At 34.6% G+C, this 24720-nt stretch overlaps 2 protein-coding genes and 1 long non-coding RNA gene across 5 annotated transcripts; 1 reads left to right on the top strand and 2 right to left on the bottom strand.

Moving 5' to 3' along the window:
• Positions 1 to 236: 236 nt before the first annotated feature.
• On the bottom strand, positions 237 to 7589 carry LOC150031703 (GDSL esterase/lipase At4g10955-like). Of its 3 annotated transcripts, none has more exons than XM_090308790.1 (3): positions 7300 to 7589; positions 1758 to 1863; positions 237 to 1343 (listed from the first exon to the last, which is right to left on the bottom strand). In XM_090308790.1, the coding sequence occupies exons 2-3, from the start codon at positions 1817 to 1819 to the stop codon at positions 365 to 367; spliced, it is 1041 nt and encodes a 346-aa protein (XP_090164916.1). In that variant the 5' UTR covers positions 1820 to 1863; positions 7300 to 7589; the 3' UTR covers positions 237 to 364. The 3 variants fall into 3 exon arrangements, with proteins under 3 accessions (XP_090164916.1, XP_090164915.1, XP_090164917.1); XM_090308789.1 differs by having other exon boundaries at positions 1758 to 1895; positions 7300 to 7506; XM_090308791.1 differs by having other exon boundaries at positions 1758 to 1858; positions 7300 to 7458.
• A 14397-nt stretch (positions 7590 to 21986) lies between these two features.
• On the bottom strand, positions 21987 to 24106 carry LOC120068108 (cytochrome b561 and DOMON domain-containing protein At3g61750-like). The gene is made up of 4 exons (XM_039019804.2): positions 23832 to 24106; positions 22943 to 23342; positions 22540 to 22826; positions 21987 to 22467 (listed from the first exon to the last, which is right to left on the bottom strand). The coding sequence occupies exons 1-4, from the start codon at positions 24042 to 24044 to the stop codon at positions 22174 to 22176; spliced, it is 1194 nt and encodes a 397-aa protein (XP_038875732.1). The 5' UTR covers positions 24045 to 24106; the 3' UTR covers positions 21987 to 22173.
• Positions 23011 to 24380, top strand: LOC150031702 (uncharacterized). The gene is made up of 2 exons (XR_016525171.1): positions 23011 to 23149; positions 24100 to 24380. It is a non-coding gene; the product is annotated as an uncharacterized LOC150031702 (long non-coding RNA).
• The last annotated feature ends 340 nt before the right edge of the window (positions 24381 to 24720 follow it).

The raw sequence follows: 24720 nt of genomic DNA, 5'->3' as shown, positions 1-24720 counted from the left end.
TGAAATTGAAAGAAAATAAAACTGAAAACCATTTAACTTATTCCTTTCAATTAAACGCCTCTGCAAAATGAATTTCGCGGGAGTGAAAAATTAAATAAGAGAATTTCTTTGTTTGCCACTACTCTTACTATGTTTTTTGAGGTTTACCAAATGTAGGTGTTTGGGGCATGATTTTGAGGAATCCAAACCTAAGAGGATGGGGGACATACCTGAAATGAACAACTACCTTGGAGTGGTTATCAATAAACAGGTTTCTCTCATCAAGTTATAAACAAAAAAGAAGCAACTCTCAAATGTCAATCCACCATACATACAACATTAATAAATTACACATCTCACAAGTTCAAAAGCAGGAAAAAAAAAATTAGGAGTACTCATAGATCTTTGACTGCAATTGCAAATGTGGTTGCCACCATTGATGAACGCCATGAGCTTGTTTAAAGTCTTGTGCTGGAGATAGATTTATAACCAAATTTGCTGATGGAATGAGATGAATTGGCTCAGATTCCCTCCCAAATGCATTCATCAAAAGACCACCAATTGAATTCTGCGTCGCTAATCTCTCGATACTTCCAGCACCGATATCTTCCATGTTCTTCCTGTGTTCAAAATATCCAATGTACTCTGATCCTACATGGTCTGATGGGTTGACAAACAAAGAAGGAACCCATGCTGCTATGGCAAAAAATGGCTCCTCAACTCCATTTCTTTGGTTATCATTACTTTTAGCCTTCAAAGCAAGAGCAAGTCCTGCAGTGATAACACTGCCGGCAATCCTTAATCCATGTTTTAGTTTCTTGTCCTTGATTCTCTCGATCGGTGCGGCAAAGAATGGAGGATTGAAGAGATATGATTTGAGGAAAATGCCTGTTCTTGCCATGGTTCTTCCAGCAAGCATTGCCATGGCTGACCCGAGGGAATGGCCAGCTAACCAGAGATTTGAGTCACCAACAGTAGCAACCATGTTCCGAACCACTTGCATCGCAATCTCGAAACGTGATGTCCGATGCAGACCATTTTGAATGAGGTGAAGATCTAACTCTATGTCACGAGAGACGGAATCTGGTTTGGTTAAGGTGCCCCGGAAGGCAATCACAAAGCGGGGACTTCCATCAACCTTGTGGTGACCTTGGAGCAGCAAAGGTTTGAATTCATAAACGGCACCAAAAATGGAAGAGTCGACATCGTCAACGAGCTGACGAAGCAACCGAAAGTGGCAGAATTCCCACCAGCGGGGAGCAAAGGCCTCCGAGCCTTGACGCTTCTCCTGGCGGTCCCGTTCTAAAATGTAAACACCTTGGACCAAACAAGCAGCAACTGACCTTCTGTGATCAGCATTCTCCCTGCAGTCATAATGTTATCGCCTGCTCAACTAGACTAATTTAAAATCCCTGTTAACGAATTAAAACATTATTGAAAAGCCATCACAAGAACTTGGCTCATGTACAAATTACAATGCTATAAAAAACCAAGTCAAATTCTAAAAACAAATACAAGTTTTTAAAAACTACTTTTTAAGTTTTCAAAATGATTTGGTTTTTTCTATAACATTTGTAAAAAGTAGATAACAAAACAAGAAATTTAGAGAGGAAAGAAATGTTTACAGGTTAATTTTCAAAAATAAAAAATGAAATGATTACCAAATGCGACTTAAGAGAACAAATTTGGAGACACAATCAAGTAAAAGGACTTCCTGAAATCTGAACTCAACCTCTAAAAACTTATATTTTCATCAAAATTGAAGAGTTTATTCTTACCAATCAATAGGAGCCATGTGTAATGGCCCTGAAAGTTCAAAAACTTCCCTCTCAGAGGCCATTACATTTAATATTCCTCTCCTTTCCTCTTGGGAACCCAGCTGCTCTACACCAAGCAAGGAAAAGTTCGGAAAGTGACTATGTATTGCAGCATCATGCACCAAAAATAAAGTGTAACCATTAGAAGTTCATTCATAGAAACACATACTATTAAATATGTCCAATCCCTTCTCTTTTCTCAGACAGTGAAAGATACCCTTTGAGATATTACTTTTAAATTTATATATCTAAAAAAAGTTCAAACTAACAGGTTTGTCCTCTAGTAGCTTCTTGTCATCTAGTAAGAGATGGAAAGTTACTATTATAACCCAAATCGTTTGCGAGTATAAACGACCTACTTTTTGAAAATAAGTTCTAAACTTTTTTTAAGATTATTATTCTTCATTATGTTAATGAAATTTCAGTAGGCAAAATGACTTTTTTGCTCTCACTTCATTAATTACATGAAATTAACTGCAAAATAATAATAATAATAATAATAATAAGAACAAGAACAAGAACAAGAATAAGAATAAAAATAAAAATATAATGATAATAAACAAATAAAAAACCTAACTAAATTTACCTAACCATAACTTGATCTTTGGAACTTCATGGAAACTCCATTCTCTTCCATGAATAAAGGGAATATATATATATAAGACTATTGTAGAACATACTCCTAAATTTCAAATTTTGTTTCAAGAATACTTGTATTCTATCCAAAACTTTCAATAATACCCTTCCTATTATAGCATATGTACAAAATTGTTATATAAATTTAAACCCCATCACCCTCTTCCATTTCCTTTCTATTCTCAACTTCAATCTATGGCCTAACACTTCTACATTTCTGCTCGTTTTTCCTCTCTTCTTCAATACCTTTTTAATATCTTTCTTCCATTTCTCAATCTCTGAAACTACCAAGTAAACAAGAGGAGCTCTCTCATTTTTTAGCAAGCCCAGACATAGATATAAGAAATTTCAACACCTAAACAATCAATCATTTGAAGTTATCAATTTGAAACAACTCATATAGATACTTGATAACTTGTGATAACAAGTTATTTTAGCACCAAAAATTGGGCTAATGTTAACCTCAATGCATTAGAAAAACTCAAAGTTGTAAGCAATTTTTGTAGCTAGATAAAGAGTGTGCTAGCACAACATGTTCCTTAATGCATTTTATATCATAAAAACCTTTGAAATTCATATGAAATTGTGGTGGTTCTAATGATTGATACATCAGGAAAATTGATGTTTGAAGCATCTCGAATTGACATGCAACAACATCACAGGAACGTACTTCCGGTGGGAAGTCCACATACTCTAAATCAGGGTCCACCTTGTCCTCACATGCTGCTAAGCACGTCAAATCACCCAATATGCTGAAAAGACTTAAAAGGAAAAATCATTGTTGTAGTGTAGCACTCATGAAATTTGAAGCTGCAACATAGTCCTCATGCTTTGAATCGAAAAATTGGTCATCATTACTCTAAAACATCAGCTTATCGACTGAGCACGTCAAATCAACTGAAGGTGGCAGACTATGAAGCACAGACATAGATATGGCTACATGATATGGATACGATCGGATACGGTGATTCGTCAATTTCTAAAAAACTAAGATACAGATACGTGCGTCATTTTTTTATATATATTTTTAATATATATATTTCTAAAAAACAAAGATACTGATACTTTGAAGATACATTTATTTTTCTTTAAAAAAATCTAAGATATAGATAAATTTAACATACAAGTTAATAACAATAGTACAAAATAGAATACAAACACTTAAATAAAATACAAAAAAGAAACATCTAAGATGTTGAAGTACAATAGTTAATAAAATGCAATAGAAAAGTGGCTCATATTGCAAAGAAGAAGAAGAAATATGAAGATAAACGGAGAACTTCTTCATTGAATTGTTGAAGATATCCAAATGGTTTATATTTTGATGGATTTTGTGGGGACTCAAATGTGAAGATGGAGATTAGATGATTCTAATTTAGGGTTTGATTTGTTATTTTTTTCCCCTTTTAGTTTTGGACTCAAATAGTGAGCTTTTTTAATTGGTTGCCTAGTTTTAGATTGAGAAAGATTAGATGAGTTGCTTATCTTTTTTCTTTAAAAAATAGTATGTGTTGAAATAAATACGTCAAATCGTGTGTCAGATACGTATCTGGGAAGTATTGGTATCTGATACGTGTCTGATACAGATTATTTGCCTCATCTAAAGTATCTGCGTTTCATAGGTGGCAGAGGTGCATAAAGCTATCAAATCACAGTCTACAGCGTGATGATGCTACAACACAAAATCTTCATGCTACAACATGGGATTTAACATATGATAAGATATTCTAGGGAGAAGTACCACTACTAGCCCACATGGCCGATAAGAGCACATGGTACCCACTGACAGCTACCTGCATTTGCAGTACTTGTCTGTAACATCTACCGTAAAGTATTTTTATCCCCTTTGAGTATGTGAACAATTCTTGTTGGTTGAAATACATTATAAATAAAACCCTCCATCCACATTTTGGAGAGGGAAAAAAAAATGAGATCTTCGTCTTCTTCCTCCACCTTCACCACAATTCATAGGTAAAGGTGGAAAATCACTACTATTGAGCTCGAGATGAAGCTGTTGTTGAGGAAAAGAAGTTGTTGTATCAGAATTATACTGTAGCAAAATGCTACAACATCAATAAGTTTTTTTCTTCTTTCCCTCTCTTCATTTCCATAGTGTTTAATATTTACTATTATGAACTTTTTCTGCATTTTATTTCTTCTAGATAGTAATATGAGCTAAGTTCTCTTCAAGGTTTGACTTAATGCCCCTATGTTGTAGCCATTTCTATGTTTTAGCCTAAACTTGTATGAATCATTTATTTAAATCTTCTTTTTGAGAGTTTATGTTGAAGTTGTTTTCATCTGTCTGACCAACTAATATAAAGTAGTAGCATGTTTTAGGCACCGGAATGGTCAAAATGTGTGAAAATACTTAAATGGAGTGAGAATGTGGAAATAATACACGGGTTTTCATTAACTGAAAGTGTAGACATATAGCACTAGTCTTTATTAGGGACTAAAACATTCAGAAGCTATAGAGAAAACGGTGGTAAAAGCATTGAATTAGCACATATGACCTCCAACTAATTTGATATTCTACACTGCATTAGAAGGTGGGTGTGGTAGGTTGTCTCACTTAGATTTAATAAGATGAATAGTTAAGGCATATGGCTAAAGCATTAGGACAGGTGCAACATAGTGAAGCAAAGAGTTTAAGTCTTGTCTCCTCGCATATAACTTTCCTACATCATCAACTGTATTTATACACTGTTACATCCATACATCACACCTCTCCACAACATCACTTTTATTTACTTTTACATTATTAACTTTTGCACACAAAAATCACTCCAACTTACTTTTAGTTTAGTTAATTACTTGCATGTTCTGCCAAGTGCATTAAAGTCTTTTTCATTGTGGATTCGACCTTGAAATACTCTCATGTATTACTTGTCAACGCCTAGTTTATAGTTCGACTAGTGGATTGGGTGGCAAACATATCTATGTATCCATTTTCATCGATCGTGCCACACTACACTCATTTCACCTACATTCCATCTATTTTCATATCATCTTGCACAAATTTATATTACATCGTTTGCCCCAATCAATACTCTCATCCCCCTTCCCCCATTTGTCTAATTCTTGCACCAATTTTCTCCATAATCAAACAAATTCCAAAACTTCAAGTACCAAATCTGACGGAACTCCAAAATCAATCAAAATCTCTCCTCGAACCTCAGCAGAACAATGAATTGTCAAATAGAGAAAGGATCGAAAAATGAATATCATCTTCGATCATTGGGAAACCTTTTGGAGTTGACCACAACAAATAACAGACTAATTTGAAGTGCAAATAGGATTAACAAAAATCTCCATCTCTACAGATTCAGTAATGATCTTTCTTTTTTTTTATTTCCCTTCCACTAGCTATCCTCGAGCGTATTGCCCAAATTCTCCGTATGTCTTTCTTCATGTTTATTAAAACTCAAACATATTAACTCTCACTCAACTATTAACGTAGTCAAAACATTCAAATCCTAAAAGACACTTGATGATTCCATTTATCTTATTGATTGAAGGAAATAGTTTCTGTAATTGGAGTATGGAAGATGGCATAAAAGAAGAGAGGGAAAAAAATAGAGGAAATAGAGAAGTGTAAGGCCATAGATTGAAGAATGAGAGGAAATATGCTTCATAATATCACTCAAAATTGCAAATCCACTCGCAATCTTGCTTGAGCTCTCGCTCTTGCTCGAGCAGTTGTTTATGATAGTGGAGAGAAATAGAGAATGCACAAAAAACAAAGTGGAAGAAGGAAGGGAGAAAGGAGGAGAGGGGAAAGGAGACGAGAGGGGGAGGGAGAAATAGGAAATGGAGGTGAAAAGAAAAAACAAAACAGGGAGGGAGGGATGAAGGCGACAAGAGCGAGAAACAGGGAATTGGCTTTGTTTTAACCTAGGGGCAATGCGATAATTTCATTGAAATGAAGTACAAAGTTCATAGGTATTTTCTTTAATTTAGAAAAAGAAGGAAAAAACAAACCTATTTAAAAGTTGAAAGGAAAATGGGAAAAATCCATTCCTAGCCGAAATTTGAAAGACAGAGACATATGCTATATGCCTACATATTTGTATTTGAAATAGAAAATAATTTTTATTTAGAAAAAAAAGAAAAAGAAAAAAACTTTATAAGATTACAGAATGTTAGTCGGTTGTTAGTTATCCAAATGTTATAGGAAGTCGGTTGTGTTGTGAGATTAGTCTGGCCCGGACACTCGTTGATTAAAAAGTATATATATTACAGAAAGTTAGAAACCATAATTGTGTTTAAAAAAAATCGCGGAGGGAATTACAAAAAAATTTCTCATTTTCCAGCCGGGAATATCCGGCTTTCGATCGTATTCTATCAATTTTCTAAAATAGCAACTTCCCTAAAAAAGATAAGGCGCTGCCGAAGAACTACCAGACTATTGATAATTTAACCTACGATAGCAGAAAATCGACACATTAACCAAACTAGTACGCCATTGAAACTGGATTTCTCATTCAACAACAATGTAGCTATTTATTCAGATCTAAAGAACTGCTTGTTTTTCCGAGATCATTTCGAGGAACTTCACGCTACAGAATCAAGAACAGCCATTACCGAACACCAAGAAAAGAAGATCTACCGAAACTAATATAAGAAGGAAGTCCAGGAAAAAGCTGGAGATCAATTAAATAAATGTTCGAACACGAAAAGAATCTTCACAACAAAAACAACTAACATTTCAGAAACCACTGCGGATCTAACTCAAAATGGAAACTATAATCAAACGGCATTGCGGATCGAAGCAAAAGAACAATACAAACGAGACGCCTACCACGAAATGACTCTGCAAAAAGAAAAATCCGATGGAGAGAAGGCAATAGATCCATGGAATTACCTTATAGACGGCAATGCATCGGCCGAACCGACGCTTGAAGAAGGCCTTCGTCGGCGAATGCAGGTTATTCGGAATCGGAAGCCATTGATTTTAAATTGCAACCGACGTTTCACCAGGGAGACACATGAACCGATCAATTTGGGCGTTTCTTTTTGTTTTGTTTCTTTCTTTGTTTAATTTTTTTTCCTTTTTTCCCTTCTTCAACTCAAATTACGAATTTAGCCCTAGAAGTTTGAATTACGTTACGTAAATGCTTTTTCTTTTAATTTTAATTTTTAACTTTACAATGCGATATAGGTCTGAACTCATCAAGACATAGTTTAGATTTATTAAAGTATTGAAGTTTAATAAACCTTCAAAATTTAAATTTTGTGTTTAATAGGTTGTTTATGTATTTGACTCTTTAGAAAATCATGTGTGTAAGACACAATATTGAAAGTTTTTTTTTTTTACACAATATTGAAAATTAATTATCTCATTAGGCACAAAATCCTTTTTTTTTATGAGAATATGTGGGATGGGGGAATTGAATATCTGATTTTAAGGTTGATAGCACAAGCACATTGTCAGTTGAGTTTTGTTTATTTTGGCTTCAAAATCCAACTTTATGTCTAATAAATATGTGAATTTTAAAAATTTACTTAATAAGTCAAAGATCATATACATAGTCATTGTCACACCCCATCCCGAATTACCCTCGTAATCTGAGAAGAAGTGTGAAGGCAACAATTGTCAACCCTCTTATGACAATTACTACCAACATACTTCCATGAACCAAAGCCCTTGGTACTTGATAAACAATTTATATCTTATAACAAACCATTACCACATTGTCAACATAACTTAAACATACAGGTTCTCATACAACAAAATACTTATTCACATATACCATAGTTAAGGGGTCTAGTAAGTCTATTTACAACAACCATAAAAACTCTATCCCGACTTCCCACAATATGAACATAAGACTCAAGTTTAACAAAGACGTGATGAGCCACCTAAGCTTCAAGTTCCTGATATTCTTGAAAAGTCACAGACTGGCAAAACTGCTAGGTTTTGGGACGTTGACCACTATTTGGGGAGGAAAACATTATAATGGATTAGCTCAAAAGGCCTAGTGAGTGACTACTTTTAAATAAATCATACTTTTGTAACTCACGATATAAACATGTTTAGAACAAAACATTTCCATTTCCATTCCAGGATTCGGAAATAAAAATTTAAAAATATAAAATCATAGCATGAAAAACCCTGGACTAAATCTCATCAACATTTTCTATAAAATTCCTCTACTTCTTTGCCTGAACATGCGGGAGAGCCATTTTGTTCGATCCCTAATAACTTTAGTTGAGAGAGAGCCCTTTTGCTTAATCTCATCAACGTTAATAACATAAATCTAATGTGCACGTAGAACTGAGTAGGATCCTGCTTACCTTACCATACCTTCAGTAGCAAAGATTGTCATATAGTTGGGGTACCTTACCATACATTCAGGATCAATGCTCAGGAGTAGGTTTTACATATCAAACATACATGTTAACATCATAAAACATCATACTTATCATGCTTAAGGGAGTCAATAAATAACTCATTCTAATGTTAAACATGGCATAAAAACTTAATTGGAATGCATGGAAGTTACAAGTAAAAGTTGTCTTTAAATCATCAACATGCGTTCATAATCAACTCCCACTACTTAAAACATGTGTTGGAACATCAAGATAAAAGTAACCTTGCATTGGAAATTCATAAGTAAAACACTTAGCAAATATTTTGAAAACTAGTCACCCACTATCTTGCGTTACTCCCTGCGTTACTCCCTAAAAAGGGTAAGCTTCCCTTGAACGCGTTTGCCCTGTGAGAATAACAAGATTCTTTGATTAATGCCTTAACTCCCTCTCAAGCTTAACTTATCATTCAAGGTAACGCATGTTAAGCCTCAAATCTAGTTTGACGCATTATCTTATTCCCCTTTTTACTCGATGCGTCCTTAATATTTTGCACTTAATGTGTTACCACACTTAACCAAATTTTTACCTTGCGACTAACTAGGTGAGTGGCAACTTGCACACAAGAAGCTCCTAGGTGTTATAACATGCCTGTCTCACCTATGTGATGGATTCTTATCTGCACTTAGCCTCAGCCAGCTAGTTGCTTGCTTATGCGTGGGTTGCAGCTGTCTGCCTGTTCATCCAACCAAAATTCCAGATTTTATTTTTAGCTTGAAGAACTTAAATTCTAAACTTAATCTTATGAAATTTTATTTTAAGAACTTATTCCTAAACGTCTTAACTAGCTTACATTAGAATCTTAGCCTCTGATTCTTCCTTACGAGCTTGAAATTCATCAAGTTTTACAACTCATTCGTGTTGCCTTAGATTCTTGAACACTTGAAGAAATTCCTCAACCTTCAGCTCAATTCCATGGAAATTTTTCTTTGGTAGTCCTGATTCAACTCTTCAACGTTCAACCTTCAGACTGATGACAACTCACCTTCCTTAGCACGATTAAAATGTCCAAACCGAGCTCTTCAACTTCAAACTCCTTTTTATACTAAGGTTGCATGATCAACTAGTTCCTTGAGATGACACATGGCGCACTAACCCTTATTTGTGACCTCTAAGCACACCACTTAGCCCACTAATTAGATGATTAAGCTGAATGCTTAAGTTCTTTATCAACACCCAAGTTGGCATCCCACTAGCCTTCCTCCTCGACCAACTCATACCACAGCCAATGTTGCACACTCTTGTTCACGCATCGCTAGCCAACGCATACACTGGCGACACTCATCAACACCCCCCTTAACCTCTCATGCCTCAGTGCTCCTTGTCTACCATGTGTTCACTTAGGCAACCTTAATTGCTTACATACTATCCACCTTAGGCCTTTACTAACCTCTATATGGCCCTTGACGCATGCCTCCTGTTACACTTAGCCAATTTCCACCCTTAGGCTCTTAAGCCTACAGTTGCTCATGTGTTCTTCACTTCTATATTTCTGATTCCCTTCTAAGCGTTAGCTCTCTTATCTCGCCTGAGAGCACAACTTTTAGCACTTAGGAAAATTCCTACTTCCTTTTTAACCTGGTGTCGCACCTACCTTCGTCTAACTTCTATTTCCCAATTTTTTGTTTAAGTATTGGTTGCTCTTTACTACATGAGAGCACCCCATTTCGAGACTTAGTAAGTTTTTCCCCATCTCTACCTCACATGCTTACTCATTATAATTTCCATATTATTTTCACTACCACAAATGTTATAACTACTTGCTTACAAGAATAAAAACACATACTAGGATAATTAAGCACATAATTAAGGGGACTTAAATATGATTAACTAGTAAAATAGGTTTAGAGGTTTACAATTTACTTCCCTTTAACGAATTTTGCCCTTAAAATTTGCCCAAAGCTCATCATGTGAACAGGTGTAGATATATGTTTTTCATATTCTTCTAAGCTTTCCATCTGGCTTCCTCTATTCCATGGTTTCTCCACAAGGCTTAATCAATAGAATAGTTTTATTCATCAACACATGTTCTTTCTTATCTAAAATTTGAACTGGTTCCTCTTCATATGATAAATTCTCCTTTAGTTACACTGGTTGATCTTGGAAAATATGAGTAGGATTAGGGACATCTCTCCTTAACATAGACACGTGGAAAACATCATGTATCTTAAATAACTCAGTAGGTAAAGCTACCCTGTAAGTTGCTGGTCCAACACATCCAATTATCTCGTAGGATCCTATGGATTAAACGAGTAACTTAATCTGTGCTAAAGAGATAAATGCATTTAGCTAAGGCATGCTAGACTGCATCTTCATCTGTGAGAGTAGAAGTGAAGATGTCATTCTGATCTGTCGAGAGAAGGTTAGAAGAATGCGTTGACTAAAGAGAGTAATACTTCCAGAGATGGAAGCAACCTTGCGTTCATTACGTTCATCCCTGTTTCACCACAAAGATGTGGGAACGTGGCTGATCACTGAGAGGTGTACGCCAAGGGAAAAGTGGAACAGTACTTATATCTTTAACGTAATTAAGGAACTTGCACTGTTTATATTAGTTATCTTTTCTGTTTCTTCTTCGTACATAAGACTTGTCACCGCATTACACGATCTTTGCATAATCTTCACAGCCAGCCTTGACCTCAGTATCTTGTATCATGAAACTTGTATCTTGTATCATCTTAGCCTAGATTTACTTTATCGCATTTTACTTTAACGCAATTTATGTATTATTGCATTTTTACTACTTTCCTTACTTCATCGCATGTTTAATTACTTGTACACAAAATATTTATTAATTTGAAAAACCCCTAGTCGCATATATCACAAGCACAACACAATAACCTAAAACGGTCCCTGTGTTTGACCTCGGATCACACCGAGAAACTTGCGGTGAAATTATACTTGGTTTCAACGCAAGGAAACTTGTGACAACACACAATATACTACAAGAACATTTGCTAATAACGTATATCTAGAAGTAGTATAACATATCATCATCGCATAAATTTTGCGTGTCAAGCTTATGACGCATAACAAGTTCATGACATGGAATTGAACTTTGCGTGCATCATTGTATAGTTATGTTGTTACCAACCGAACCATGTTCAATAGGGTTCTATTTCTCCTTTCTGATACACCATTCTGCTTAGGTATACCTGGGGCCAAAAGTTGGGATGTAATTCTATGTTCTATCATATAGTTCTGGAATTCGAGGTCCATATACTCTCCACCACTATCAGATCGTAGTGTTTTTATCTTCGTACCTAACAAGTTTTCAACTTCACACTTATGTTGCATTAGGTATAGATATCCATATCTTGAATAATCATCTATGAAAGAGATGAAATGTTCATACCCACCTCGAGCTCTAACACTCATCGAACCACAGAGGTCTGAATGTATAAGCTTTAAGCTTTCCTTGGCTCTATAACCTTTTCCAGTAAAAGGTCATTTGGTCATCTTGCCTTCAAAGTATGATCACATATCGGCAAGGAGTTTTCTTCTAAACTCTCTAGTAGTCCACATTTCACCAACTTCTCAATCCTATTAAGGTTGATGTGACCTAACCTTAAATGCCAAAGATGGGTGTTTTCTTTAGGAGAAACCTTTGGTCTTTTTTCAGTTGTCGCCGTACTAAACATTTTAGTATTCAGCAAGGCTTTTATGACTAACAGCCTTAGTACATACAAGTTATTTTCCATTGAACCAAAACCAATCTCCATACCATTCTTGAAAATAAACGCTTTACTCTCAAAAAAGAAAGATGGTATAACCTTATTCAATGAGACAAGAAACCGAGATTAAATTCCTCTTGATATGAAGAACTACAAAAACATTATCCAGTAACAAATAACGTTTCTTGTAAAAAAAAATAACTTCAGCCTACCTACAGCAACAGCTGAAACAATCTCACCAGTACCGACTCTAAGAGTCAACTCTCCCTCTTGCAACATTTTCCAGGAACTAAATCCTTGGTAGGAAGAAATAACGTAGTTAATAGTGCCTGAATCAAGTATTCATGCAGAATCATCATTCTCTACCAAACACGTCTTCAAGATAAATAAATCACATTTACTATCTTTAGACTTCTTCCTCTTCTAGAGAGTAGTGGGATTAGTGTTAAAACCTAAATAAGCTCCAAGTTCCACTTCAGAGAACACATCTCATCAATGAACTTTTCCAGAGTCAACAACACTTGCTTTCTCTAAGTGGAGGTTATCTTGGGAATCGACACTATAAGTTTCTTTGTCATCCATCCTTTTGTGCTCAAAAAGTAAGAACTTATGTTCAAACAATTCTTGCAACGAGTCCATGATCTCACGTGCAATGACCATGTTATCAACCCTTTTGGCCAATGCATCAAGTATGCTAGCCAAAATGTGAAGTCGGGCCAATGAATTAGCCTTCATCCACACCTCATATGCATTACAAACATTTCACGATGCATCATGGGTTGGGACTTGAGGACATTCCTCAACCATGAAAAACTCAAGGTCGTTTACCACGAAATATGTTTTAACGGACTCTTTCCAATGTATGTAATCGGTCAAATTAGAGGCAACTAATGGAAAAACATTCATGTTGCTGAAAATACAAACACAATGATCTATATTAGATTTTAGCAAATACTCGTTGAACATCCAATACGGTTTTGAAAAACTGAAATAAACCCCATGTGACATTTAGTTTTGTAATGACGCTTCAAAGGTTTAAGACAAAAGCCACCAAAGGGTAGTCAACTTATCACTCCTCTAAATTGAGATATTCTCGAGTAGTCATTAATACCAGAACAACTCTTGTTCCTATAACGACTAGCCATCATTGATTTGGTCAAGAAATCATTAACTTGCTTAACAATTTCTTGTAAGTGTGATCCTTCATTTTAGATCATAGAGTTTTGTCCCAAGCAACCAATCTGAAGGGAAAAAATACGATTGGGGCAAAAACTAAAATGACCCTATCCATTTCTGGAGTTCACCTTGATATTGACCAACTGCACAAAAGCCATCCGAAGGGGGACACTCCCAAGGCGCCACGAGGCAGTGCAAGAAGATCTCATGGTGCCAACTAATGAAGGAGACCGCAGGACGTGTTGACACACACTCTTCACCCACATACTATATACACTCTCTCCGTCCACCTTGATATTGACTCATGCAAACACCATCCGAAGGGGGATGCTCCCAGAGTACCAAGAGGCCAAACATGAATCTCACAGCGTGAACATTCAGGGAGAAATGTGAGTGGAATTATTGACATATAATATATATCTCTTCCCCCCACTGAATATTTTATAACCTAGAGTTTAGTTTACTTAGAAAAAACACGACTAAGGATTTTAACTAAGTGACTTTTTCGGTTTGCCCAAAAGTAACTCTTACCTTGGAAAGTTGAACAACTTTTGATCATTATTCATTAAACTCTTTGACAAAGTCTTTGATCAACTGTTGCATGCTTGCAGCAAATCTATCTAATTCACCTTTCCAGGTAGGGTTGTTCTGTTTCCGTCAACTTAAGTACCCCAGTCTAGACAAAACTCGCCTTAGACAAAAGATCCCTTATAGATAGATTTAATACAAATTTAATCTTTTATGCAAATCAATTTAATCCTTTAAATCGATTCAAAAGATTAAACTTAGGTATCTAATTGCATTAGAACCATGAACTTAGGTCTATCTCAATCCAATTTTAAAACCCTTTTAAAACATGAGTTCACCTAAGTTCGCATACAACTCTTTCTTATTGATTTTAGTTCTAATTTCCATTATAATGCTTATAAATGGAAACAACCAAAACCATCCACAGTACGAAGTTACACATACAAGGCATTCATAACATTTATATAAGGCTTAAGTGTCATGCTCCATGCATTGTTCATTCATTGCTACTTTTATATAACAAAGAAACGAACCAAGCATACATGCTTCTATATACCCTTATACTACAACTTTTATAATATAAAGATAATGCATGAATATGCTTAATGCATGCATAAATATAACTCTTTTATTTCATGATGCATGCGCATGCTTTCTTGTAATTTCATCATGCCAAAAACAATATTATAACAATTATAATATATGATGCATGAATAAAATACATAACCTAAGGTGGGTTTTAAATCTATATGTCATACACTATGGCATAAAAACCAACATACATCTCATATACCTAAGCTTCAAGTTCCTGATGTTCTTGAAAAGTAATTGATTGGCAGAACTGCTAGGACTCTAGACGTCGACCCCTAGCTGGGGAAGAAAACATTAAAATGGGTGAGCTTAAAATGCCTAGTGGATGACTTTTTTTAAATAAATCATACTTTCATAACTTATGATCTAAACATGTTTAGAACAAAACATTTACATTCTCATTCCAAGGTTCGAAAATAAAAATTAAAAACATATAAAATCATAGCATGGAAAACCTTGGACTAAATCTCATCAACATTTCCTATAAAATTCCTCCACTCCTTTTCCTGAACATGCAGGAGAGCCCTTTTACTCGATCCCTAATAACCTTAGTTGAGAGAGAGCTCTTTTGCTCGATCTCATCAATATCAATAACATAGATCTTACGTGCACATAGAATTGAGTAGGATTCTGCTTACCTTACCATACCTTCGGTAGTAAAGATCGTCATATAGCTAGGTACCTTATATCAATGCTCAGGAGTAGATTTTACATATCAAACATACATGTTAACATCATAAAATATCATACTTATCATGTTTAAGGGAGTCAATAAATAGCTTATTCTAATGTTAAACATGGCATAAAAACTTAATCGCGTATGGAAGTTACAAGTAAAAATTGTCTTTAGATCATCAAAATGCATTCATAATCGACTCCTAGTACTTAAAACATGCATTGGAACATCAAGATAAGAGTAACTGGGTGTTGGAATTCAAAAGTAAAACACTAAGCAAATATTTTGAAAACTATCACTCATTGTCTTGCATTACTCCCTCAAAGGGTTGTAAGCCTCCCTTATACGCGTTTGGCTTGTAAGAATAACAAGAGTCTTTGATTAATGCCTTAGCTCCCTCTCGATCTTAACTTATTATTCAAGGTAATGCATGTTAAGCTTCAAACCTTAGTATTTTGCACTTAACGCGTTACCACACTCAACCAATTTTTTACCCTTGTGACTAACTAGGTAGGTGGCAGCTTGCACATAAGAGGCTCCTAGGCATTAGAACATGCCTGTCTCACCTATGCGATGGATGCTTGTCTGCACTTAGCCTTAGCCAGTCAGCTACTTACTTATGCATGGGTTGCAGCTACCTGCTTGTTCATCCAACCAAAATTCCAAATTTCACTTTAAGCTTGAAGAACTTAAATTCCAGACTTAATCTTATGAAATTTTCTTTTAAGAACTTATTCCTAAAAGTCTTAACTAGCTAGAATCTCAACCTCTGATTCTACCTTACGAGCTCGAAATTTACCAAGTTTTACAACTCGTCTGTGTTGCCTTAGGTTCTTGAACATTTGAAGAAATTCCTCAACCTTCAGCTCAATTCCATGGAAATTTTTCTCAGGCAGTCTTGATTCAACTCCTTCAACGTTCAAACTTTAGACTGATCATAACTCACCTTCCTTAGAATGATTAAAATGTCCAAATCGAGCTCTTCAACTTCAAACTCCTTTTTATACTAAGGTTGCATGATCGATTAGTTCCTTGAGATGACACCTAGCATACTAACCCTTATTTGTGACCTCTAAGCCCGCCACTTAGCCCACTAATTGGGTGATTAAGCTGAATGCTTAAGTCCTTCATCAACGCCCAAGTTGGCATCCCCGCTAGCCTTCCTCCTTGTGAAAGGATTGGAATTCCCCGCAACGAAAGCAATTGGATGCATCAATCTCTAAATTTCGTTTTGCAAAACAACAAAATTCAGAGTGACGGAAACCACGGAATGTGTTCATTCATTACTATCGGTCACTCCACTAAAGACCGACAGCTGAACTTTTTACACCATAGATATATTTATATGTCCATTGGATATAACCAATTAACAACGTATTGACCCTTCACAAATTGTTTGTAAGTACAGTTGGGTCTAATTACCGTTTTACTCCCCTAGTTACATCTAACTCTTTAAGTACCACTGATCCCTCTAATGAATAATTAGTCATAGTCCAACTATGATCGAACTCCTCTTAGGCCAGAAGAGGGTGGGGTGCTTCATTGTTAAGCCCTAAAATCAGCCTTTGAGAGAGCAATTTATCTTCTTACCCTAACTATAAGGAAGAAGTGAACCTTCTTTTATAGTTGTGTTCCCAGCTCCCCAATTAGACGAATCCCCAAAATGGTAGGCTTATTGAGTCGGTAAATCTGGTCACTCTTACCCATACAAATCAAAGGATCACCCTCATAGGCAGGAGTTCACAACTCACTCAGGATTAAGTTCAAGTCACCTATGGTCATCCTAGTGAAATGTAAGTCTCTTCTAGCAATGATATTATAAAAAGAGACTTAACATTTCGTGGTCCAATCTTTATACAAACTCTTTGTATAAGATACCCTCGCTCAAATGTCTCCACACGAATGATCAGGATCAGATCATTTGTAGTACTTTACAATAATTGTAACAACAACAAAGTGGGTCGTATCAGTAGTGTCACCAGGATAAGACGCCCAACTGTATCTATATACTACAAACCATTTAGGTTATCGCTTAAACATGCTCCACTTATATGTCTCCACATGCATGTATAAATTACGTAAAATAATCTTGGATATTAGGTTAATGGATTATTGCACAAGTAATATAAAATCAATCAATCATTGATTCAACTAACATAAAACTACGAGGCTTTAAGGCATACACCCCAACATCTCGGCCAACGCATACCACTACCAAAGTTTCGCCCTCTTGTTCACGCATCGCTAGCAATGTATACACTCACGACACTCATCGACACCCCCCTTAACCTCTCATGCCTCAGCACTTCTTGTCTACCATGCGTTCACTTAGATAACCTCAATTGCTCGCATACTATCCATCTTAGGCCTTTACTAACCTCCATATAGCCCTTGACACATGCCTTCTGTTACAGTTAGCTAATTTCCACCTTTAGGCTTTTAAGCCTACAGTTGCTCATGCATTCCTCACTTCTACATTTTTTGTTCCCTTCTAAGCGTTAGCTCTCTTATCTCGCCCGAGAGCACAACTTCTAGCACTTAGACAAATTCATACTTCCCTTTCAAGCTAGCGTCGCAACTACCTTCGTCTGACTTAGGTTCCCCAAATTTTTCTCTAAGTGTTGGCTGCTCTTTACTACCCGAAAGCACCCCATTTCAAGACTTAGAAAGTTTTTCCCCATCTCTATCTCACATGCATACTCATTATAACTTCCGTATTATTTTCATTACTACAAACGTTATACTACTTGCTTACAAGAATTAAAACACATACTAAAGCAATTAAACACGTAATTAAGGGGACTCAAACATGATTAACTAGTAAAATAGGTTGAGGGATTTAAAGCCATGCCACTTAGACATCTCATTCGAGCAAATGAACATTTTTAATTATGGGTCCAAATTATCCCATTGCCTTTTTTTTTTCCAATGTGGGTCAAATTATCTAAATTATTCTTTTTCTTCTTCTTTAATACAACAATTGTGGGAGTGAGCGATGGAACTTCGACCTTAAAAAATTGGGTGCATGTCAAATATTCGGAGCTTAGTTCATTTTGGGTTATTTGTCTTAGTAATATGTCAAGTAATATTAAACTGGTAGGTTTGCATTTAATATGTACAAATAATAATTTAATTTAAATATCAATTTCTTATTCTTCTGGTATATTTAACCCTTTTTTAATACTTCGTTATAATTTTGAAGAATGGCTCAGAAAGAGTTGAATTTGCCTTCTAAATGAAGAAGAATTTTAATTTATTTTTCCTCTTTCCTTCTCTACTAAATTTCCTTTTTCTTTTAAAATAAGTGAGATAGGAGAGTAGAATTTTTGGTCTTGGGATCAATTATTCATAATATAATATTACGTTGGTTTAGCTATGTTTATTTCAACTGCCATATTACGTTTGGTTCTTATTTCTTTCTTTTTTTTAATCGTTTAATTTTTTTTTTAAAAAAATAAAACATAGTTTGGATCTCCAAATTTTGGAAATACAAACGAACTATTATTTTAGATCAATATTAACATACATAACATTTTAGAAATTTTAATTTTTCTAAAAATCTTATTATAGTCGATTATAGTATGGATAACTAGAGTATAACTCAACTGATTAAGATAGGTAATTTCGACTGAAAAAATAAGAGGTTCCAATTTTATCTATAGTTGTTGGAAAAAAGAAATAGAAAGATAAACAGAGAGAGAAAGATAACTTGTGTGATCGTGACTTATTTTATCAACTTGAGTGGTAGACAGCCAAAAAGAAGTAAATTTGTCATAAATATTTATAATTATAGTTCCAAACTCTTAAAGAAGTTTTTGCTACCATGCTATATAAACAATTAATCTAACATTCGTGAGAGTATCATGCTAAAAGAAAAAAAAGGTTGAAGTGCATAAATTGTTTTTGAATTTTTGTATTTCATTTTAGAAATACCTTCGAAAATTTAAAAATTTCATCCGCAGTTAATTTTTGGAGGAAAACATTTCATTATAACCCATAAACCCTTGAAAAAAAACAGTCCATACAAAAAAATATATATATATATATATATAGTATTTTTGTATTTGGAAGAATATTTTTTTTAAAAGTTTAAGAGTATCACATGATTTAAAATTTTAAGAATATTTTTGAAAGAGAGTACTTCTGTCAAAAGAATTAATAGTTAGGATTTTGATTTTTTTTTAAAATTAAGGTATTAATAAAATTTTTGAACGTCTATAATATTTTTAAACAAGATATCAAATTTTAACCAAATTTTTTTAAAGAACATAGAAAATATGAAAAAAAAAAAAAAAAAACCACATTTAAACTACAGAATTGGTTACAATTACACCCATAAACTTTTAATTTAATCGATCACCCCCTTCTAATTTATTAATGGTTGCAATCAACCTCTTTATTAAATTATTTTTTGTTTTTGGATATTTGTGGTTTCTCCTGCCTCTTTGTTATTTCTTCTCATCCCTCTCCTCACTCTTAATCCTCTGCCATCCTCATCTCTCTCCTGTTATCTCTCATCCAGCCATGAAAATTTACTAAAATTGATGAATAGTAACACCCATAAATTGTCAAGCAGTAAGAGGAGCAACATCAGGTCATAGAGTTGCTGCTTGCAAATCGTCAAATGGAGGGGAAGAGAAATTGTGCAACCGATCTTGTGTCAAAACTATCGAATCCCGAGCAATATTGGGGCCGGAGGAGGCGAGAGGGGTACCAAAATATTTTCTCCCACAATTTTAGTTCCTTTTTCAATTTCAAAATTCTAATTAATCCTCTAAAATCAAATATTTGAAAATAAAAGATCGGATAATTCTTATTTGAGGGGTAAATTCAAGAACTCAATTATATCCTACTTTCAAATGGATTGACTCCAAGCGATAAATTCAAACGATAACGTCTAAAATAAACCTTATAAGATGAAAATAATAATAATGCATGGGAATGCTTTAAGAACTTTAAGCTCTTGTACTTGGTTCTAATCTCATATGAGCATTCTCTTCCACTCCCCGTCAATGATAGAGGATGAAATGGAGGAGAGAGAATAAGAGAGACAAGAAAAAAGTCACAAATATCCACAAAATAAAAATTAATTCAATAAAAATGGTTGAATACGACTATTAAGATACTACAATAGAGGATAATTGATGACGGGTGTGATTGTAACCAATCTCATCGTTAAAGAGTGGTTTTTTTAATTTTTTTTCAATAATATATAACTAAAAGAAATTAAAATAGAAGGGACTTAATAAAAATTTTAAATAACAAAAACAAAATTAAGCCACGAATAAATAGCTATCCATAAGGGAAAACAAAAATCTTTTTAATACATGAAACTAAAAAGTAATAGTTGTGTGCAATCTTTTTACTGTCTACCTCAATACAAATTACAATTTACAACCACATAATATAAGGAACTCAAAACTATAACGTGATATATTATGATTGAATAATTACGTGACATACTAAGATATTGAATGAAACAAATATTACAAGTTTGAAAAATTGAACTAGAGGTGTTTATGAGTTGAGTTGAGTTGGATTGGGTTGAAAGACTTTTTAGACCCAACCCAAGTAACTCTTATTAAAAAATGAACCCAACCCAACCTAACCATGAAATATTTGGGTTGGATTGGTTCAGGTTAATCAGGTCATTTATTAAAATTTTGTTTAAAAAGAACAAAAAGTAAATATATAAAAATTTAATTTAATTATTTTTATATATTGAATTAAGATTAACAACTAAATTTCAATTTATATAGTGAAAATTTTCTTTCTAAAGTGCAAAGAAATTACTTGTAAGAGTTGTTGAAGAGTAAATTATTCAAAAAATATTAGAATTAAATAAAATTAAAATCAATATATGTATAAATAATTGTGTTATAAGTAATAAAAAAAATATATTTTAAAGTTAATAAATTCGGGTTGATTCAAGTTGTTTGGATTATATTAATTGAACCCATGAACCAACCCAACCCAATTTTATTTGAATCCAAACCAACCAAACGATTGAGTTGAATTGATGATTTTTTTAGATCGACGGCTATTTTTTTTGTCTACCCTGTCAATTAGGGGTGTTAATGGGTTGGGTTGAAAGACTTTTTAGACCTAACCCAATTGTTTGGATTATAAATTTCTTCAACCCAAATAACCCAATTAAAAAAATGAAAACTCAATCCAACCCAAACATGAAATATTTGAGTTATGTTGGTTCGGGTTAATCGGGTCATTTATTTAAAATTATGTTCTTAAAAGAAGCAAAACGTAAATATGTAAAAATTTAATTTAATTATTTTCATATATTGAATTAAGATTAACTACTCAATTTCAATTTATATAGTAAAATTTGTTTTTCTAAAGTGCAAAAAAACTACTTTTAAGAATGGTTGAAGAATAGATTATTCAAAAAATGGAATTAAATAAAATTAAAATCAATATATATATAAATAATTGTGTTATAACAAAAAAAAAATATATTTTTTAAAGTTAATAATAAATTCGGTGAGTGAGTCATTAGGTTTTTTTAACACCCTGCTAGCATCCAATAATTGGTGTCTCGTTATATTCTATATGTGTTAGCTTCATATTTTATATATACATAAACTACAAAGTAGAAAAATTGAAAAGGAAAAAGGAAAATCAAAATCCAAAATCCAGCTTTGTTTTTCACTTTCAGGAAACGCGCCATAAGAATTTTATAAAAAGCTCTATCTATTTCCAGTCGCTAATGTTTATCGATCACTTGAAACACCGGCGGCTGATCAACAACAATGGCTTCCGGTATCGCATTTTCTCCCCGCCTCCGTACTTCGAGCACGATCACCGCCGTCAACAGAGCCACAAACGATATTCCAAACCCTATCTTCAGGCTTCGATCATTGGAGACGATTCCATGAAAGCCGATGAAAATGTTCAAAACTCCCATTACCATTGCAATTCTTCCCACCCAATAGTGAGCGAAGTTCCAATACTTCCGGCGTTTGGAGTCACTCGACGGCCTTCCGACGAACTGGCATACCTGTAGCCAAGAAGACACAGTTTTCAGATTTGATATCAGTTAGGGCAAAATGAGAATCATCGTCTTACTAACCTCGAGACCTGCAAGGAAAAATACAGTGTAGCCGATGAATTTGTGCGCTAAGAAGATGGCGCCGATTTTTTGGTATAGATTGCGTCCTATAGAGATGGAGATGATTCCGACGAAGAATCCGATGAACTGTACCAAAGAATGAATGTAATACCACGACGGTTCCATGTGTCGAAAGTACCTAGCGACTAACAATCCGGTCGGCGTCACAACGCCCCAACCGATTATCGCCGTCATTCCATGGTATTTCCTTAGATCGTTAACGTTCATTGGTTGCGCTCTTAGATGAGCTGCATAAAACGATAGATCCATCAAATTAGGGTTTCGGTCATGTCAATTCAATCAAATTTCTGCCCTAATCTTGTGAGAATCGGCCTGTAGAAAGAAGAAATTTGGGAAAAAAAACCTGAGGAGAACTCGATGTAGGTTGTAGTACTGTTCGTATGTTTGGGGAGGAGGCCATTTTTTAGAGGATTTGCAGAGCCGATTGCCAATAAAATGGGTTGGTAAGCCAGGGAAGTGGGGAACTTGAGCTGGAAAGCGATGTAGAGAACATCTCCATGAACAACAACTACAGGGCTTGCAGTGGTGAATCGCAAATCGCCTTTGTTAGGTATGACTTTAGACATGTTTTTGCCTTCTAAATAATATTGCCTTATTCCAGAGAAGCCGTTTTTCTCTACCCACGCTACCATAGCGCTCGATCCCACCATACTCCCATTGCGGGAGAATCCGATTCCAATCCATTTGTGATTGTGTTTCCCTGATAAAACGATCGTCGTCACGTTTTGACTGTCCTGGTAAAACTGCATTGATTGAACCATCAAATGGTGAGGATCCCACATCATTTATATCTTAATCTTGTGATGAAATTCATTTTTATCTAATATCAAGAACTATTGGGTCAGAATTGGATTTGGATTTCTTCCTCTGGTTTCTGTTGTCTTCATATTCTTTCTCTGGTTTAGTTAAGCTCTAATTGATAATCATTTGGTTTTGAATCTTTGGTTTTTGAAAGTTGACCATAGAAACACTATTCTGCCCATTGATTTCTTTGTCTTGTTATTGTTATCCATAATATTGTGTGAGAAAATAAACACTGTTTTAAAAAACCAAATGGTTAGGTCTAAATTTCTAATCCCTTTCTTACTCCTAACTTGATCCTGTGTTTTTCTGTAGACCCATTAGAAAGAGAGGTTAGTTTTTTATTGTGAAGTTTGAATTGATGGATTGCATTAAAGTTTCAATTGGGTAGCAATTAGGATGAAAGTAAAATGATGGAATAAGAAAGTTACACTCAAGGAAAACATCTGTTGCCAAATGAGGGAGCAGGTGAGGCTGGAGAGATCAGAATATGGTGGAGGAAGAACCGCTCCGAGATTTGAATTGCAGGTCGCCGGAGGATTGATGTCCGAATAGGTGGCCATGGCTTTGAGCTTGAATCCGACGATGGATATGAAACAGAAGAATGAGAGGAGAAGTTTGTTTGAAGAATATGAAACTGCCATTTTCTTAGCATTTCACTTTCTTTGTCTCTAATCCTCTCTCTCTCCCTTTACACAGGAAGCTTGCAGGTAAGGCCTGAGATAGCCATTAATGGAAGCATACCTTTTTTATCAAACAAGTGGAAGGTGGAGTAGGAAAAAGGGCATTGGATCACGCTTGACCACTGTACTCATCGACCCAAGGATATTAGCCCTGCCATTTTGGTCTGTGGATCTAAACTTATTACTTCCCCCCCCATTTTTGTTTAAACATTTTTTAAGAACCATTTTTGTATATATATAAATGTTTTGATTATTACCTTCCTGGTTACATTTTTATTTAAAAAGTGATCTTAATCATGACCTTGACTTGTTTTGTACTATGTTAAAAATGATTTTACAAATGCTAAATCAATATAAAGTGATTTTAATTAGTTAACCACTTAACTTATTAGTTTCAGAGAAGTGATTATAAATATTATTTGATTATTTAATTTTACATTATATAAAATAGCCCACAACTCGAGTTTATTTCAATTATGCATCTACGTTTTGAAAGTTTCATTTTTATCCTTAACCGTTGACATTTATTTCAAATAATAATACTTTTTTAACCCTTCGAAAATATTTTGATAAATATCTTTTTTTGTTAAAATAAAATATAAAAATTGATGTGACAGATGACTTGTAGAATGGGAAG

The sequence above is a fragment of the Benincasa hispida genome, chromosome 12 (genome assembly GCF_027475165.1).
Source record: "Benincasa hispida cultivar pf3 chromosome 12, pf3_genome.v1.1, whole genome shotgun sequence".
In the NCBI taxonomy this organism is placed as follows: Eukaryota; Viridiplantae; Streptophyta; class Magnoliopsida; order Cucurbitales; family Cucurbitaceae; genus Benincasa; species Benincasa hispida.
This window is presented reverse-complemented; position numbering and strand designations above follow the sequence as displayed.